This window comes from Montipora capricornis, chromosome 14 (genome assembly GCF_036669925.1).
Source record: "Montipora capricornis isolate CH-2021 chromosome 14, ASM3666992v2, whole genome shotgun sequence".
Classification (NCBI taxonomy): domain Eukaryota; kingdom Metazoa; phylum Cnidaria; class Anthozoa; order Scleractinia; family Acroporidae; genus Montipora; species Montipora capricornis.
The window spans coordinates 6,411,338-6,429,322 of record NC_090896.1 but is presented as its reverse complement, the minus strand read 5'-3'; the positions used below and the strand labels follow the sequence as shown (position 1 = coordinate 6,429,322).

The 17,985-nt window shown below is 39.9% G+C and overlaps 1 protein-coding gene and 1 long non-coding RNA gene across 7 annotated transcripts in view; one reads left to right on the top strand and one right to left on the bottom strand.

Moving 5' to 3' along the window:
- The window catches only part of LOC138033496 (microfibril-associated glycoprotein 4-like), a 43,471-nt gene that overhangs the window by 14,018 nt on the left and 11,468 nt on the right, over window positions 1–17,985 (top strand). For 2 of the 6 annotated variants that reach the window (XM_068881248.1, XM_068881244.1), the window contains exons 3-4: window positions 12,655–12,743; window positions 13,663–13,695. In XM_068881248.1, the coding sequence (XP_068737349.1) occupies window positions 12,655–12,743; window positions 13,663–13,695 (122 nt within the window). Of the gene's footprint in view, window positions 1–10,419; window positions 10,506–10,868; window positions 10,939–11,192; window positions 11,272–12,654; window positions 12,744–13,662; window positions 13,696–17,985 lie in introns of those variants that run through there. The other 4 variants (XM_068881246.1, XM_068881247.1, XM_068881249.1 and 1 more) reach the window with 4 other exon arrangements.
- LOC138033500 (uncharacterized) lies at window positions 7,447–9,305 on the bottom strand. The gene is made up of 3 exons (XR_011128613.1): window positions 9,231–9,305; window positions 7,746–7,840; window positions 7,447–7,658 (listed from the first exon to the last, which is right to left on the bottom strand). It is a non-coding gene; the product is annotated as an uncharacterized lncRNA (long non-coding RNA).

Sequence of the window (17,985 nt, the reverse complement as noted above, 5' to 3'; positions counted from 1 at the left end):
ATGGAACATTCATTCCGTTCAAAATGCGTGTAACTTGAACTTGTTTAGTCTGACAGATGAGTTAGTACTCAACAAAATACATAAACTAATGTTATTACAATAAACGAAATTTATTTTGATGCACTCAATCTTTATAAAGTTTTCATTCAAGAAAACGTTTCGCTGACACAACATACACTTGACTAAAGAAATTAAAAGTTCACTTGCACAATTTCTTTTTTTGCAAATTGACTTTAGCTTGTTGACACCAAACGAGTTAATTCTTACAATAATATTTTTGAGCAAAATCGAAGAAAGGTGAAAGATTTATGTTCCACTTTTTAGAAACCCATTCATGGATAAAAAGTTTGACTGCTATCGATAGATTGTTCGATTTAGTTCAATGACTAATCAAGTCTAAAAAACACAGTAACCAAAAAATACGAGAATAAGCTACATTTTTTCTCGTTCCCCTCAGCATTGCAGACGTGCGAACGATTTCTTCTCGGTTTTGTTTTCGGTAAAATATCCTCGTATTCTGATGGCTATCCCAGGATTCCGTGAAGACTTGCTTCCATTAGCGTTCTTTTTAGGAATTCTAGGGACAAACAAAATAGGATTTGTATTGAACACTTCCATGCGGGGAAAACAAAGTCACTTCCACTATAGGTTGAATGATATCAGATCAAGATTTCTAGAACAATTTAAAGAGATAAAAATTCAAAAAGAGAAGAGAATAAATATAGCTCACTCAGTACGAACAATGACTGGTTATCCGGTAATAATTATCGAACTCCAGTGATCCCGAACTGACTTCAGTGGCTCAGGTCTCGGATGTCGTCATTCGGATATCCACAAGTTGACATCGTCACTTCATCATCTTTTTGTGCTATATTATCTCACTTCGCGGCTCAGTAAATATCCACCTCCACTTCGGTAAATAGTTGCTAATTATTCTCGCCACCAGTTTGCTTAACAATGTATTGAAATTGTGAGAAGAAAATATACTCTTGGGAGTGAAAGGGTCAGATAAAGGACACTGGAGGGCACTGAAAAACGACAAGTTTATGCGCATGCGTACGTTGCTCGCTCGCTCATATACACTTTAACCGTAAGTACTTTCCCGCAGTGCAATTCAGCTTTTAATAAATGGTTTCAACTGTTGATCAGTTGGATCTCTAACCTACTAGAGTCTCTGGATGAAATTTAATAAGCCACAGACAGGCCTTACTTTTTAATAAACTATTAAAACCTTAATTAAACCCGGCATTAATGCATAAAAGCAGTTATTCGAAGCCCCAATAAAATAACTTGGAATAACTTAAGACTTGCAAAAATCTTTAGATCGCTCCTTCGAGACACTAGCAAATCAAATTAAAAGATTACCTTGGATATTGTCCTGTTATGGCAATCCTCTTCTTATCCGCCATCTTGGATCACCCGGACAGCAGTGCATTATGGAGCTCTGAGATATAATAGATATTGGATGGAATACTAGGACACTGGAACACGGATTTCATTTTAACAACTCCCAAAAGTGATTAAGACTATACCTTCAATGCCTTAATTTTTAAACTTAATGGAGATAACCCTTTGAACAACTGCTCCCAGGTAACAAAGAAGAGTTGCATTAAAAACCGGTATTCAGCACGGAACTATTTTTTTCTTCAAAAACTGCAATGAGTCCCTGAACAGATTGTGCCATTTGATTGTAAGGTTGTTACTTAAAAGTCTTAAAATCCAATTCGAACAAGTGACTTTCCAACTTCTCAAAATGAGCTTTTCATGAAATTGATTTTACTGCATTGCCTCGTTTTCGAGATAAGATGTGTTTCTAGTTCATTTTTAAATGGCAAGTTCACATTTGTGAGCCAGTGACAAGGGCAGCGTTGGCTTGACAGTCATCAACAAAAACAACAGTATTATTGTAATAGTAGGCCCCCATCAGTTGCATGGGCGCTAGTTTTATCCAACCTGCTTGCCAAATGCAGACTTGTATGAATGCATGCAGTTGTTGCTTCTGTCCCTCGCCATCATCATCAACAACAATAATCCTCCTCATCTATCCAGTGGTCTGGAAGACCGTTGGAACGCCGAAGAAGAGTTTTAAACTAGTGCTCAAAATACAAGAAAGAAATGCAGACCATGAAGATAGGACTAGGTCCACTCACAACCCCTTTTCTCTAGGAAGAACATTTATTCTCGTAGAACCGTGAAACAAACGCTCTGCCCTCGTGATGTCAAATCCAAAACCACAAAGTCATTGTGTTATTGTTCAACAACTTGCTATTGTGCAGTTTCCGACGACCAACTTCCCACTCCACCTCAGTATCTCTTTCTCCAGACTTCTATTCTGCGATGTCGTCTTCTCCTTTTTCTCTGCCTTCATTTCTCAATTTCTATTTTGCAGTATTATCTCAGCAAGTCTTTACGATGACGGATCTTGTCCATACTATAAGTGGTCTTCATAGCAGTCCAATGGCTCGCCTTATTCCATTTCTCACAAATTCACTAAATATGCGATCTTTGAATGAGATACCAATTAAGGAGGAGTCTGTCAAAGCATCTAATTCAGTTGGAGGGGCAGTGACCTCCTCTCTGTTGCAGCTTTCGTTATCCATGACTCATAGGAATGCAATGTGTGATTCTAGCTAACGCCTGCTAATCAACGGTTTTGTGTTTTATTTTTTAATGTAGGAATTTTGTCGTCAGTTTGTTATGGGTCAGTGGAAAATGCGTTGGTTAAATACTTCAGTGTGACATTTTTTTTTCTTTGACAGTTTTCTAGGTTTTTATAAAGTCATTTTCCAGTTTAAGTGTAGATTCCCTATCAGAGGTTTCTTAGCATCAATGCTTAGTGAATCTTGAAAACGTAAGTTTCGTTTTCTTTCAGGTTATCTGTTTCACTTTGGTTCACTTTGAAACATTTTTTTCGTCGATCATTATTCGCCGCCAAAGAAGGTCCTCAAGTTAAACTAACGCCTACAGTGCGTTGAAAAGTATGCTGAAGATACTGTTTCTTTGCGGAAGTCGGTTAAAGGAACATTGACATGATCAGTGATCGGAAGATAGTTCAAACCAGTGGCAATAAACCGTGCTATTTAGGAGGATCGAGTCTACAACACTGTATCACCAAACAAGAAGTATTCCTTAACAAAATGCGCTCAATATTGTGACCTATAGGTTACCATATCAACAGGATAGCCACCTTAACAAAAACAATAGTTTATCTTTCGATTCGATTTCAATGCTCATACCATTGAAAACGACGAACCCAAAAACCACCTTTTTGCGGCAAAGAGCAGGTTAAGTCGAAATTCTCAGCAAAGTTTGAAAAAAATTCCGAGGTAGAGTCAGCAAGAGCTTGCTTCAAAACTGAAAAATTAAAGGTTGCTCTGATATTCGCATCAGATTTTTTTCAAAAAATCTTTGCAGATACTTTTATCTTGGCATGCTGATCATTTTCATCAATAAAATTGACGTTTGAGATCAGAGCATTAATATAAAAATGATAGGGTTTTTTTCAGGTGACTATCCTGTTGATTTGGCAATCAATGCGTACATCTTGTTAAGCAATGATTGGTGCTTGATATGGCACCGTAGAATCGCCTTTATGTGAAGCAGAGTCGAAGAGTCAATTCTTCTATTAAGGCAGTCTCTTAAAATTGTTGAAATTAAATTGAACATCGTAAGTTATGGGAGACCTTTCAATGCAAGTTGACTTTTGAGTTTCACAGTGCTGTTGTTGTCAGTCCAATAATCGAGAGTAGCCTCATCTATTACCATGGCTCATCAGTCTTGTCTGATCTGATCCACTTTTTGTAAACTTAATGGGTAAGTGAAGTGAAGTGAAGAGAAGCTATTAGTCTCTCCCCTCGGGGCTTTTCAGGACTAATTTACAATGCTTTACGGGGGACTTTAGCCAGACTGCTTATTACACAGTTTACAAATTATTTTAGGAAGTTAAAGATGCCCCCGCCCAAATAAGGTCAGACCACAACACCGGGGACTACGACCCCTACTCTTAACGAATAGTGAGTGGGTTCTTTAACGTCCCATACTATTTAATTTCCAACAAGGGTTATGAGACGGGACCTCCGGTTTATAGTTCTTATTCGAGGAGTCTTGAAATACTAACCATTTGCAGATATAAATTCAAAGGCATGACAGCCCGATGCTCAACAACTGAGCCACCGGTGTGCGGTACTATTCAGGGTAATGTTCAGGCGTTCAATTTAATTGGCGAATTCCTTTCTTCTTCCTTCTTTCTCTCTTTTTTTCTTCCCTTCTCTCCCTCTATACGGTCCTCTATCCTTCTCTCTTTCTAATTTCCTTCGGCTATCTTTCTGCAAAACTGTCATCTGCAGAATGCATGTTGTTGCTCACGATTTCAAAGGAGATGCTGGAAATGGATACTCCTGTATCTGACTCTGACTACTGACCTGAATCGATCCGCTCTGCACTTGGGACTTTGATGGTATCCAATAACTGATATTTGGTACATGTAGGAAATGACATCATACATCTTCATAGATCACTTTAAGGCTGCAAGCTACATTTTGTCAAAAATATCTTTGAAATTCACAAATACATACTAAAGATTGGTTCATACCGCCGTTAAGGAAACTCTCCCACACAATTTCAAGAGATTGACTGTGATCTGCTCCGCGGCTCTGCGCCATTTCCCAAGGACTGCCTACTCTTCTGCACGTGATTTAGGTAAAAAGTCTGCCAGAAGGCCCAATTGGGCAGGCACTTATCTCCGGTTTCTGTAGCATGAAGCGACTCGGAGTATTTCTACTCCCCCCTGGATGGGATGCTAGTTCATCGCAGGGTTACCCCCTGCATTAAATTCGCCGGTACCCATTTATACACGTGGGTGGAGAGAGGCACCGTGAGAGTGAAGTGTCTTGCCCAAGAACACAACACAATGTCCCCGGCCAGGACCCGAACCCGGACCACTCGATCCGAAGTCGAGCGCACTAGTCTATTCAACAAAATAGTTAACATGACTTCACTATCATGACTTGTTAGGCTGATTATAAGATAGTTCTTACATTAAGAAAACAGTAGGTGACAGAGCATTTCAAATAGCTGCTCCCCTTTTATAAAACAAGTTACCTAGGTCTGCACGGGAAGCAAGGAACTTAGAATCTTTTAAGACTATAATTAAAACATTTTTATACAAGGAATCATTTCAGTTATCTCAGTAATTTTCTTAAATCCATTATTATTTTAGAAGTTCGTCTACAGTGGTTATTATTCTATGTAGGATTTTTAAATGTAATTAGTTTGTTAGCTTTATTGAAAGATTTGTAAGATTTACATTAGAGGTATAAGTTTAGTCATTAAGTGATATACTATTGTGATGCACTTTTGAATATTGTATGGAAAAGGCGCAATATAAGTAATATATTATTATTATTATTATTATTATTATTATTATTATATTCTAGGCACGTAATGTATTCTATCTATCTTCTTAGAGTGTCGTGTCTCCTTTCTAGCAGTTTCCACGTTAAGCTTTGTCCTAAATGGTGTTGAGTTGTCCTTAGTTTGCTTTGGTTAGGAGAATTTTTGCATGTCTACTTTTTTGTCTTAGATATTGTCTTCATTGTTCTGGGAAATCTCTTCAATCCAAGATTGCTTGTCCCCTTTCATGCTTTCCTTGCTTCAGTTTTAATTGCCTATACTGTTTTTCTCCTCCTGTCGTCTCATTCATTCATTCTCTAGCGAACGGCCTCAACATTTGCTTCAACATCCTTTCGATTTTGTTGAATGGCAATGTTGAAAGCGTTTGCCATCCCCTTTTCACCGTGTTGAAACGTGTTGAAACGATGTTGAATCGATGTTGAAAGAGTTTAAAAGCCTTTAAACTTTGCTTCAACATTTCTTTTGCTGTCTGGAATGTTCGGAATGTTGAAGAGGAGTTGAAGTCATTTGCCCCGCTCTTTCAACATTGTTGAGCAAGCGCATGCGCAATTAAGAAAAGACGGTAGCAAAGAGAATTTTGTGTGTGGCTGTAGTACGTCCGGGCGATAATATTTCGATCAGCTGATCCTACAATGCAGAATATGACACGCCAGACGATTTTGAGGTAGAGATCAACACTGCAACAAGGAAAAGAAAAGCACCGGAGGCGGACAAAACAAAGAAACCAAAATGGAAGTCTGGCGGGATAGAAACGCTCATAGATGAGCTGGAAAAGCGAAGCTGTCTGAGCGACCTTTAACCAATTAACCAATTTTTTAAGACGGGTCGATGATTCCAGGATATTTCGATCACTGCTGAGTTTAATGTGTCGTCAGTTGCCGTTGTCACGTTCGTCGGGAGTCAGGAGTATTTTTGCCTCTAAAGGTTTCTGCAACCCCTTAAGGACCTCTAGCTTTTCTTTCGAGCTCAAATTTAATCCATGTGATGCCCTGTTTGCTGATCTTCTTTAGACAGAGTCCAGAGTTCATCAACACATGGTCATACATAGTCTCTTCCATTGTCAGCTCCTGGAAGCTGCTATTCGTGGCGTAGTTTATACTGCAATATAAGCGCCGTTTTACCATGATTCAACCGATCTTATTCCTGGTTTGGGTGCCGATCTCGGCTACCACAAATTGCTTTAATACTTTAGGATGCACTTCAACGTCTATCAGCTTAAAAATATTGTAGGATGGAAATTCCGGGACCCTTGAGCCTCTTTCTCCACCTTAACTACGCACAGCGAGGATGTCTCTCTTTAGAACACTCTCTAACACCTGCACTACTTGGCTGTTTAAGTGAAATGTTGGGGCCTACGCCTGAACAACAGTGGAGGGGTTGCAGACGGTGATGAGCTTGCAAAAAATGGGCCGTTGTACGAGACGAAGCCAGAAGAAGAGGACAATCTGCGAGCATTACGAGACTCGCGTTTTAAGTCTAAGCACCCATTTCAAATAGCGCTGATAAACAGCATTTAAGTATAAGCACCCTTTAGAAGGGTCAGCAGTCAATAACTATTGGCTGAAGTATTTGGAAAATACCATGCTTTTGTGGTCCCCCTCCCCCATATTCAATGTTGGAGTTCTTCATTCTTCAGGTAAAAAAAGTCACCATTTTTCCTCCTGGAAAACCCAACATTGAAAAGGAAGTTGGGTGAAGGGTGAAGGGGGGGGGGGGGGGGGAGGGGGGGGAGGGGGGGGGAGGTGGGGTATCTGTAAAATGAAGCTACCTTCCCAACACTTTTGTCCATGATTGCATGTATAAAAAACTACATCTTTGTATCTTTGTAAGCCTACGAAATGTCATACGTACCCTGGCTTGCAAATGCAAAAAGTTGATTGGTGTTGTTTGAATCAAAATAAATAAATAAAAAGCACAACGTTTGGAAAGTTCATAGAGCCCATTATTCTACACAGACCTCATAAGTGTTCACACACACACACATACACTTACACAAGATAAGTAAGGCATGCTTTGCGTGTTGCGCGTTGGGCAATTCGCGTTCAAAAACAAGCAAAGTTCAATTCCAAAGAAAAGAAAACAGATGTTTTAAAACCCGGTGATAAGATTTATGCAACTTTTCTCTTTCTCTAAGATAGACATAAAGATAAACCTTGCTTCCGAATGATCCAGCCGATCTCAACATACACCGTCCATACTCCAAGTCATCACTTCCGTGTTCCAATACACACTTGTTCCCTTTGTTCCTTAAACGAAAAAAATGGTACTTTAAAATTGACAGCAATGATAATACCGCTTCTACTCTTTAAAGTTTGAAAGACATACAAATTCACCTTAAGACGGTCATCATATTTGGATCATTTTCCAGATTTTCTGTGACCTCTTCATTGCCTCCTTCAGATAAATTCGCCCTCTAATGCGCCATGTTCTGTTTGGAAATAATTAACAAAGAAATATATAGAAAAATCTAATATATGCACCAAAAGAAAATATCCGACTTTATTAAGCCCTGGCCAAACTATCGAACAAAGTTGGATTGAAGGCTCCAACTTTGCTCGATCCAACATTGTTCGACAGTTTGGCCGCCCAGGTTGGAAGATGTTCGTCCAACACTTTTTGTTCGATCAAATGTTGGATAGAGTTTGCTTTTGATCAAACATTACAACCAACAATTCTGTTTGACGCAGCAATGTTGCAGTGTTTTGCCGCTCTTCCAACAAAGTTGTGTCCTGAATCGAGTCACGTTCGCGCTGCTAGCCAATCACAAATCGCTATCTTATTTTCAAGCATCATTTGCAACAGAGATGGCGGACAAGGACCAAGGGGACGTCGTGGTTGTTAATGAACAGCCACAAACCTTGATCAGCGAATAGGAAGCAAGGCCATGTCTTAATCATTATCGCTGTTTGGAGGTGTCTGGTTCAATAGCGTTTAAAATTCCTCCAAATTGATCCGAGCTCATAATCATCATCTCCTAAGCGCGGATGTATCTTGCAAAGAACATACCCTTTTCTACACGTTCTCTTAACCATTCTTTGGTTTTGCCTTGTGTGAATACGTCCCTTTCGTCCTCAAACAACTCCAAGCTACTCCAGTAGCATAACGCTACGCCAAATTTTCAAATTTTGCGCCAACTTGAACTTGAATTCGTCAAGCAATGTTCAATAGTGTTTTGCCACTACCTCAACATTTACATCCAACAATGTTGCATGTGGGATCCAACTTTGTTCGATGATTTGGCCGGGGCTTTAGAGCGGTTTTCAGTTAAGTGTTGAAAGTAATTAGCTAATTTCTTTGGTTTATGATTACTTCACTCAGTGATTGGTTCAAAGTTCCCGCGCCATTTTGTCAACCAATCAGAAGTGAAACCAAAACCAAACGTGGCGCGCGCGTGCACAGTTCCCGCGCTTTGTGTCGGTTACGTGTAATTACTTCGAGTTTTGATTGGTTTACTGGATTGTCTCCATCCTTTTTGATTGGCCAAAGTAATTACTTTGGTTTTGGTCTTACGACATTCGATTGAAACTCGCTCTATACGGCAGGCAATTCTCAAGCTAAATGGAGCACTCTGATTGTACTATTACCACGGAAACGGTGCATTTCTGTATTTTTTGTCTCTCCCGGGAAATTCAAGTGGACCAAAAAACAAAAAGTTTTAAAAAGAGCAGAATTTGTTTATTTTTCATCACAACAGTACAATTACAGCAAGCGGACTTAGCGGTTATCTTCCAAAGGTCGCTGATGGAAGACAAAGAATTAATTAGGGGAATGTGCTATTTATTTATCACAACACACAGTTGAAAGGCAAGAATTAATACCTCCTCCTCCCGTCTTAAGCACGTTCTTCAGAACTGCTTTCAACTTTGCCCATCTCATGTGGCTGCAGTTTGTCTAGAAAAGAAAAAACATCATTGATCATTAAAATGATTCTCTCAAAACCCTTGACGGAATCTCCCATGGGCTCAAGAAATTTCGCGTCCTCACAATGAAAACCATTTGTTCTACACACAGTTGAAAAGTAAAGTAAAATGTATTCCCTCCTGCTAGAGGTCTCTTTTCTTTTGCGTTCGCTGAGCTGACGAGTACAGGAAAACAGTCCTTTAACTCACTTTGATCCAACCGCTGTCCACGAGCTTAGACGGCATTGTTCAAAACGCATGATATGTTTGCCGACTGTGACTTGAGCCCGCTGTTTCCCGCGCATTCCTTAAGTGAGACCAAAAACAAAGTATGAGATGACGATTCGGTCGCTGAGTAACCGCCGCGCATGCTCAACACAGTGAGTTTCGACCATGGTAGAGGTCTCTTTTCCCGTACTTGTCAGACCAGCAAACGCAAAAGAAAAGAGATCTCTTGTAGCAGGGAAGATATAGATAATATTCATAATTTAAAATTAATAATCTGTCATTTCTTTAGGTACTGGCTGAACTGATCAACTGCTAAAGTTAAGCTCCATTATTAAAGGACTGATCTTACTTTTCATTGCTTAAAATTACTGGAGTAATTTAACTAATCCGACGCAAAATTTCCCATGCAGCACGGCGCATCTCTACCGAATTGAAATCAGATATGAAATCAAGTGAAGCTATGATCTTCACTTGATTTCATATCCGCAGTTCATATGATTCATTTCATATACCATTTCATCATTTATAGGATTATTGTCTTTGAAACGCCCTCTTTGAAAGCCCATAAAGGATGTACGTATGTTGTTTAACTAACCATTAATGTTGGTTTCTAATGAAAACTGCAAACCAAATGCTCTTAAGAAAAAGTAAATATTTCTCTGATATGAAAAATCCCTGGGGGACTAAACAGACATGGCCGAAAATGTATTGGAAACAGATCTTAATAGCCTGAATAGTTATTATAAGCTAAGCACATATTAAAAAAAACACTCTCTTCGCACATAATGCACACGATGTTAGGAAGCTATAACCCAATTGTACAAGAGCCTAAGACTGGCTTAATTGCAAGCTGCAACCATCAACATATTTTTTCTATATTTTCTCGTTCCCAGGACCTTTCCGTTCGCTTTGGGATGGAGCTTAAGCGAAGGGAAAGGTCAAGCGAACGTAGTTGCTTAATTTTCTGTAAGTCCTAGAAAAATAGTAGAGCATAATTGGCATAATAATTTGAATACAAGACATTTTTTATGAGCACCCTCTGAAACTGTAAACATATATCGCATATAAATACAAAGAGAGATCCAGTTTAAGAAAATGTTAAATTACTAATGAATTGGTTAAATTGAAATAACACATTTTTGAATCACTACTAAAAGGTAATGTAACAAAATGACAATTCCTCACGTGGAGAACGTTGTCACGATAGAAACGAAATGATAGATAAAAGCAATGATCGCGCAACAAAATTCCTTTTAAGAAAAACTTAAAACGATGCCAACGAAAAAAATAAGTACATAAATTGATTGATAAGTAAGAGTTTAGGACACATGGAAACTCACACATTTCTAGAAAGGAATGGATTCGCGGTACTTTCATAAGCCCGTCAAAGTTACCGAAAGTGAGAGTTTTTTAAAGTTAAATTTTCACCTTCATCCTCATGCCCCAATCCACTTTTTACTTTGGTGACGGTATGTTTGTATTAGAGAAAAGGAGTTTTTGTGAAAAAATTTTGAGGGCCTTCTCCAGACTAAGTAAATATTAGTTGTAATTTATATTATTTCGTAACATTGAGACAAAGAGGGATTGAAAAACATGCTACTAAGTGACCTTAATTGAAGCTCTCCCTCATTGATGGTACTGAAATAAATTCAGTTTCAGCAGTGAAGCGCTTCCAGAATAGCCAAGTCAGGCTCGTGTTCAGATTAAAGTCCATCGTTCACCTTTGTGGAAGGTAAGAGCCTTAGAAATTTCTTTTTTCTCATCTATACTTGAGCTTAGGTTTTGGCTAAAGCTGGTTAAAAGGACTTAATATTGTAAAAGATAACAAATATGAAAAGAAAATGATCTTTGCTTTCAATTTATCACACCTTGATAACCAAAGCTAACTGACCGAGGGTTGCAAAAATAAGCGAATGGGGACAAAATTTCCACGCGAAAATATAACTTTTAATCGGTCACCAGACATGATGTAGGTTAGAGCTTCTTTACACACAGAATAATTCGCCTGAACGCTTCCAACGATATTTTGATGCAGCAATAGAGAAATTCGTCTTGTCTGGGAAACGTGTCGTAATCATGAATCAACATTGATCTTCTCAAAAGTCACACGTCTTCTTATAGCCATGACTTTTTATCCTCTCTTCAAAGTTGCTATCTTGCATGTTTTTAAAAATTCCGCGTAAAGGCGATCTCTATGAAGCAACGATGATGGCTACTGCAATCGCCACGCGACAAAACAAGAATATCATTGGTTAAAGAGGGAAAATAGGGACTCAAAGATCTACGACGGCGACATCGACGAAAGCGTCACCTCGAAATATAATTCTGCTCTGTCGTAAGTCTTTTACGATTATTCCATCTCGTTCACGTCGCACAATGTGGGCGAATCATCCTAAAAATAAATTGGTACGAGCAGGTTTCAGAGTAAAATAGAGGATGGAAGGTTTGCATTTGTACACTCACATTGTCGTAAAACCTAAAAAAAATTCCTGAAAGCGATAATATTCCCAACTTCGGCATAGAGAAAAACTAGGAACTAAGGACATCTACTAACACACTGATCAACAAAGAATGGTCAAGTAGTCCTGCATCCTCACACCACCCATCCCAACGTGCTTGCAACGCGAAATTCAGTTATAAAGCTAGAGGACGAACGAGATCAGAAAGAGATGTATTGATGTAGGCAACGGAACCATACAACATTTCCCTAACCCGTGACCGGATAATTGAAAACGAAAAATGGCACTCTTAGAATTGATAAGTTTGAACAGGACCTAAATGTAATCAACGCGTAAACGAGGAACTCGAGAAGCCGGAGCAGTTCAACTTTCTTTTAGTTTAGCTTCTGATTGGTTGATAAATTAACACGTGATTTTTCGTAGACCACTCACATTGAGTAAATTGGCAAATTGATGCAAAAGTCCGTTCGAGTTCAATTTTAATCTCTTTTGCAAAACGTGGCCAAGTGCTATAATTATTTTTTGGGGTAATTAGTTGCACTCTTGTACGTGTATGCGTGGAAAGTGAACTTCGACTTGCTTTGAAAGGGAAATTGAGGTAAGTTTACGTGTGAGATTGAAAAGTTTATAACTCACAGTGTTGTCTTGTTTTGCAGAAACATGAATGTTCCGAAAACAGCGTTTTTCCTTCTGATTACCTTGTTCTCAGTTGCTGTGATATCAAATGCTTCTGAGGGACAGACAGGTAACTAACAACGATAAAGAGAAATAAACGTACAAATGATGATTACAACAACAACAACAAAAACAAGCTTTGGGTGTGTTCCTTTCGGCGAATCCAAAAACGGATTTTTGATCAAAGATTCAGCAAATTTCACAGTCGAAAGGAACGCAAAATCCGAAAAAAGTGTTTGATTCTATGCTTATATACCAGTATGAGTTGTGTAAAAGCTATTCGAGTCCGTGCAATGAGGAAAATGTATCATGAACATGCGGTTGGTCAAGCAATTGACGCTTCGTTGCTCGAGTCAAAACATTTCTTGTACAGTCGATTTTATCACTTTTCGAGTTATCGTTTTCTGAAATAGACGGGGATGCTCGTCGTCTCGCTTAGGGGAGTAAATTTTGGATTTTAGTCTCGCTTAGGGTGTTCCGGACAAAGCGACAATATTTTAAGCTGCCAAGGTCTCGTTTAGGGTTCGAGAAGAAACCCCCGTTAGGGGTTAAATACAAAATTTCCGACGAGCATCCCGGCTGTTCCATATGGGAGTCCAGAGCAATTGTAAACAAGACAAAAACCTTGAACATGCGATAAAGAAATTTTCGACAAGCGTACCTTTTTCACTTTTTTCCTTCAGCGACAGCCGTCTTCGATGCTTCAGCAAACGTATTTGTTTGCTTTTACACGGGGAAGCGTTTAATTTAGAATAAGCCGACGGAACTTTCATATGTTGCTCAATACACGTAGGCAAGGCTTTTTCACATCATCAATTACCGCTGTTGGGGTGTACGCTTTCGAGGGGGATGAAACTAGACACATGTCTAGACTTGGGAACACATATAAAAATTAAAAAAACCGAAGCTTACACCGCAAATTTAAAATTTAAATAAAACGTGGATGGATTCCTCAAACATGAAAACCTGACTGCTATATTGTCTGTTAGGGTCTGGAGGAGGACTTCAAGCAGGATCTTCAGGTATATGAATATTGGTCTTGGTGACATTCGCTTCATACGGAAACTCAGTCAACTAGTCCAAAATATTATTATATTGGAGCGAGAAAACTGAACCAAGCCATATATAGACGAAATATGCTGAAATTGCAGTCAGGAATTTGCATAATGACTATAAAAAATGTTGGACACTGACTTATTTGACGTTCTCAAAAAACTTGGTAAAGACGTTTCGACCCAAAATCTTCGGTCATCCTTGGTTTAAATTTGACAAAAAAGCGACAGCTCCTTTCAGCGGTTCACATTTGCGTTTGTGCGTGACTACAAGCCTGAGTACACGTGACCTCTACGCGAGACGAGGAACATTATGCAAGTGAAACATAAATGTCAGGAATTTCTATATGTTCATTCCCCGCATTCTGGTCTCTCTTTGAATGCCAAGCCTCCAGGAAAAGTCTCTTGTGATAGTCAACTGCCTTGTCAACTATAGTGGCGTGGTCAAAGTCCATATTATGGCCAAATTGGTTTGCGTGTTGCGCAATTTTAGAATTGCCGTCGCAAACACGGACAGCTCTTTTATGTTCACTAAGCCTTGTGGCAAGAGCTCTATCCGTTTGGCCATAATATGCGAAATCGAAATCAAGGCAGTTTACTTTGTATACAGTACTTCGAGACTGAAACAGGGTTGGTTTGTCCTTTGGTCTTGAAAAGATTGTGCCTAAAGTGCTGAGTGGTTTAAAACCAACTTTGACTCCGTTGTTGCGTAGCACTCTCGACACGCTTTCTGTTACGCCTTTCACGTAGGGCAGGACAACAAATGGTGTTGTTACTTCATTTGTAGTGTTGTTAGTGTTGGAGTCGGGATAAATTGTTGTTCATCAAGACTTTCATAACATGTTGCTTTTCTTTGCGTTTTCCTCTATTTGCTGACTGGATTTTCTCCGCTCTATCAAGGAGTGTATTAACTACTGATCTTTTGTGTTGAGCTGGATGATGAGAGTAGAAATCAAGATATTTATCAGTGTGTGTCGGCTTTCGGTACACGTTGACCTGTATGCGACCGTTTGCTCTAACTGTTGTAGTGTCTAAAAAGGAGAGACCGTTGTCGCTTTCAACCTCACTAGTAAATTGTATGTGTGGGTTAATAGAGTTGAGATGGCGATCCCATGGCGCAGCCAAACGTTTGATGATAGTGCTCCTTTTCATAAGTAAAATAGCTGTTCCGCAGAACGAACTCTAACAATCGCATTATGTTACCCTTGGAAACGTTAGTGCGCTCTATTAGGTTATTATCGCTGTCTAATCTTTCACGGGTGACCTGCAGAGCCAATTCCACCGGGATTGACGTGAATAGACAAACAACATCGAAGGAAACTATGATTTCATCCTCGGTGATTGTTTGGTCTCTTATTTATTCCGCAAATGCAGTGTTATTTTTCACGGAATATTTCTCGTCCAGTAGAGAGGATAAAATCGAAACTAATTATTTCGATAGGCTGTACGTTGGAGAGTTGACACAACTAGTTATTGGACAAAGTGGTACGCTGACTTTGTGGATCTTGGGGAGGCCATAGAAAGCTGCAGGGGTAGCGTCCGTGCTGTGGAGTTAGTGATATAACTTAGGGTCCAGTTGGGCTTTATCGGGGTCATCAATGCAAGGACTCGATTTTATCTCGAAAAACAAGTGATTAAGGTCCTTTTCAACTCGTGAGGTGGGATTCCTGCGTTTGTTCGTAATCTTCTCGTACGTATTGTTATCATTTAACAAAGTGTTGATTTTACTCTTGTAATCACTTGTGTTCATAACAACAATGGATCTGCCCTTATCTGCTGGTACAATGGTAATGGATGGATCCTTTTTAAGGTTCCTGCTGTGAGTTGTTCCTTGGAAATGTTACGAGTTGTCTCAGGAGTGCTAATTTTCAAGAAGAGTTAACTGAATAGAGTGTAATGTGAAGTGCTAAATTTCTATTCCATATGAACCATGTGAGCGTTAGCCCTACTGATGGAAATGGGCCCACACAAGGACAGAGAAAAACTCTGACTAGGGTGGGAATTGAACCCACGACCTTCGGGTTACATCTCCGCCACCTTGAGCTACAAGGTCAGACGGGAGCAGGCCGTGGGAACTGAAGATGTTAAAGGCCTGGATAGAAATCTAGCACTTCACATTACACTCTATTCAGTTAACTCTTCTTGAAAAATAGCACTCCTGAGAGGCAGTGAAGTTGGGAGACAACAACCTGGAAGAGGTCGAGACCTTCACCTATCTTGGGAGCGTGATCAACCAACAAGGAGGAACAGATGCAGATGTTAAGACCCGCATCGGAAAGGCAAGAGCATCTTTCCTAGCCCTGAAGAACATCTGGCGATCCAACCTTATAATATCTCGCACCAAAATCCGCCTGTTCAATTCCAACATCAAGTCAGTCCTACTGTACGGAGCAGAAACATGGCGAACAACCAAGACCACCATCAAAAGAGTTCAGACTTTCATCAACACGTGCCTACGAAGAATACTGAAGATCCACTGGCCAAACACAATCAGCAACTCAGATCTCTGGGAAAGAACCAACAAAGTGCCAGTAAAAGAAGAGATCAGAAGAAGAAGATGGCGATGGATAGGGCACACCCTGAGGAAACCACCGACAAACATCACACGCCAGGCCCTGACCTGGAACCCTCTGGGGAAGAGAAAGAGAGGCCGACCAAAGAACACCTGGAGAAGAGACCTGGAGGCGGACGCCAAGCAGACCGGCTGCTCCTGGAGAGAGTTGGAGCGAATCGACTAGGACCGCGGACGCTGGCGGGCTGTTGTGGATGGCCTATGTCCCTCCAGGGGCTCAAGGCCTAAGTAAGTAAGCAAGTAAGTAACAGTTAGAGCAAACGGTCGCATACAGGTCAACGTGTACCGAAAGCCGACACACACTGATAAATATCTTGATTTCTACTCTCATCATCCAGCTCAACACAAAAGATCAGTAGTTAATACACTCCTTGATAGAGCGGAGAAAATCCAGTCAGCAAATAGAGGAAAACGCAAAGAAAAGCAACATGTTATGAAAGTCTTGATGAACAACAATTTATCCCGACTCCAACACTCACAACACTACAAATGAAGTAACAACACCATTTGTTGTCCTGCCCTACGTGAAAGGCGTAACAGAAAGCGTGTCGAGAGTGCTACGCAACAACGGAGTCAAAGTTGGTTTTAAACCACTCAGCACTTTAGGCACAATCTTTTCAAGACCAAAGGACAAACCAACCCTGTTTCAGTCTCGAAGTACTGTATACAAAGTAAACTGCCTTGATTTCGATTTCGCATATTATGGCCAAACGGATAGAGCTCTTGCCACAAGGCTTAGTGAACATAAAAGAGCTGTCCGTGTTTGCGACGGCAATTCTAAAATTGCGCAACACGCAAACCAATTTGGCCATAATATGGACTTTGACCACGCCACTATAGTTGACAAGGCAGTTGACTATCACAAGAGACTTTTCCTGGAGGCTTGGCATTCAAAGAGAGACCAGAATGCGGGGAATGAACATATAGAAATTCCTGACATTTATGTTTCACTTGCATAATGTTCCTCGTCTCGCGTAGAGGTCACGTGTACTCAGGCTTGTAGTCACGCACATACGCAAATGTGAACCGCTGAAAGGAGCTGTCGCTTTTTTATCAAATTTAAACCAAGGATGACCGAAGATTTTCGGTCGAAGAGTCTTTACCAAGTTTTTTTGAGAACGTCGTTTGACGTTCAAATAAGCCAGTGTCCAACATTTCTTATAATGACATATATAGACGACTTTCACTGTTATGCGCTAATAAACGTATTTAACTTGAAATGTGGTTAAATTTTGTTAGAAGTATAGAAACTACTGAAACTACTTACTGTTACCATTTAAGAGAAATTGATTTTATCAAACGAGTTGATAAAGGTCGAATAACCACCGTGAAAGATTTGGAAAGCTGACATTTAGAGCGTTAGCCCTTCGTCGGAGGGAATGACGAAGGGCTTCGCTCCGACGAAGGGCTAACGCTCGAAACGTCAGCTTTCCAAATCTTTCACGGTGGTTATTCGACCTTTATCAACTCGTTTGATAAAATCAATTTCTGTTTCAATCTACCATCGACGCAGCACCGTAGTTTCTTTAGAAAGTAAAATTTTGTTTACTTTTGCCATTTGATGGAAATGTATAAATCGATCGTTTGTTTTCATGGAAGTTGTAACGGGATCTCGCAGAAAGCCACGGTAGACAGATTGAACTTGATTTCCAGGCATTTATTTCACAGCAATAAGCGCAGGATAGCAT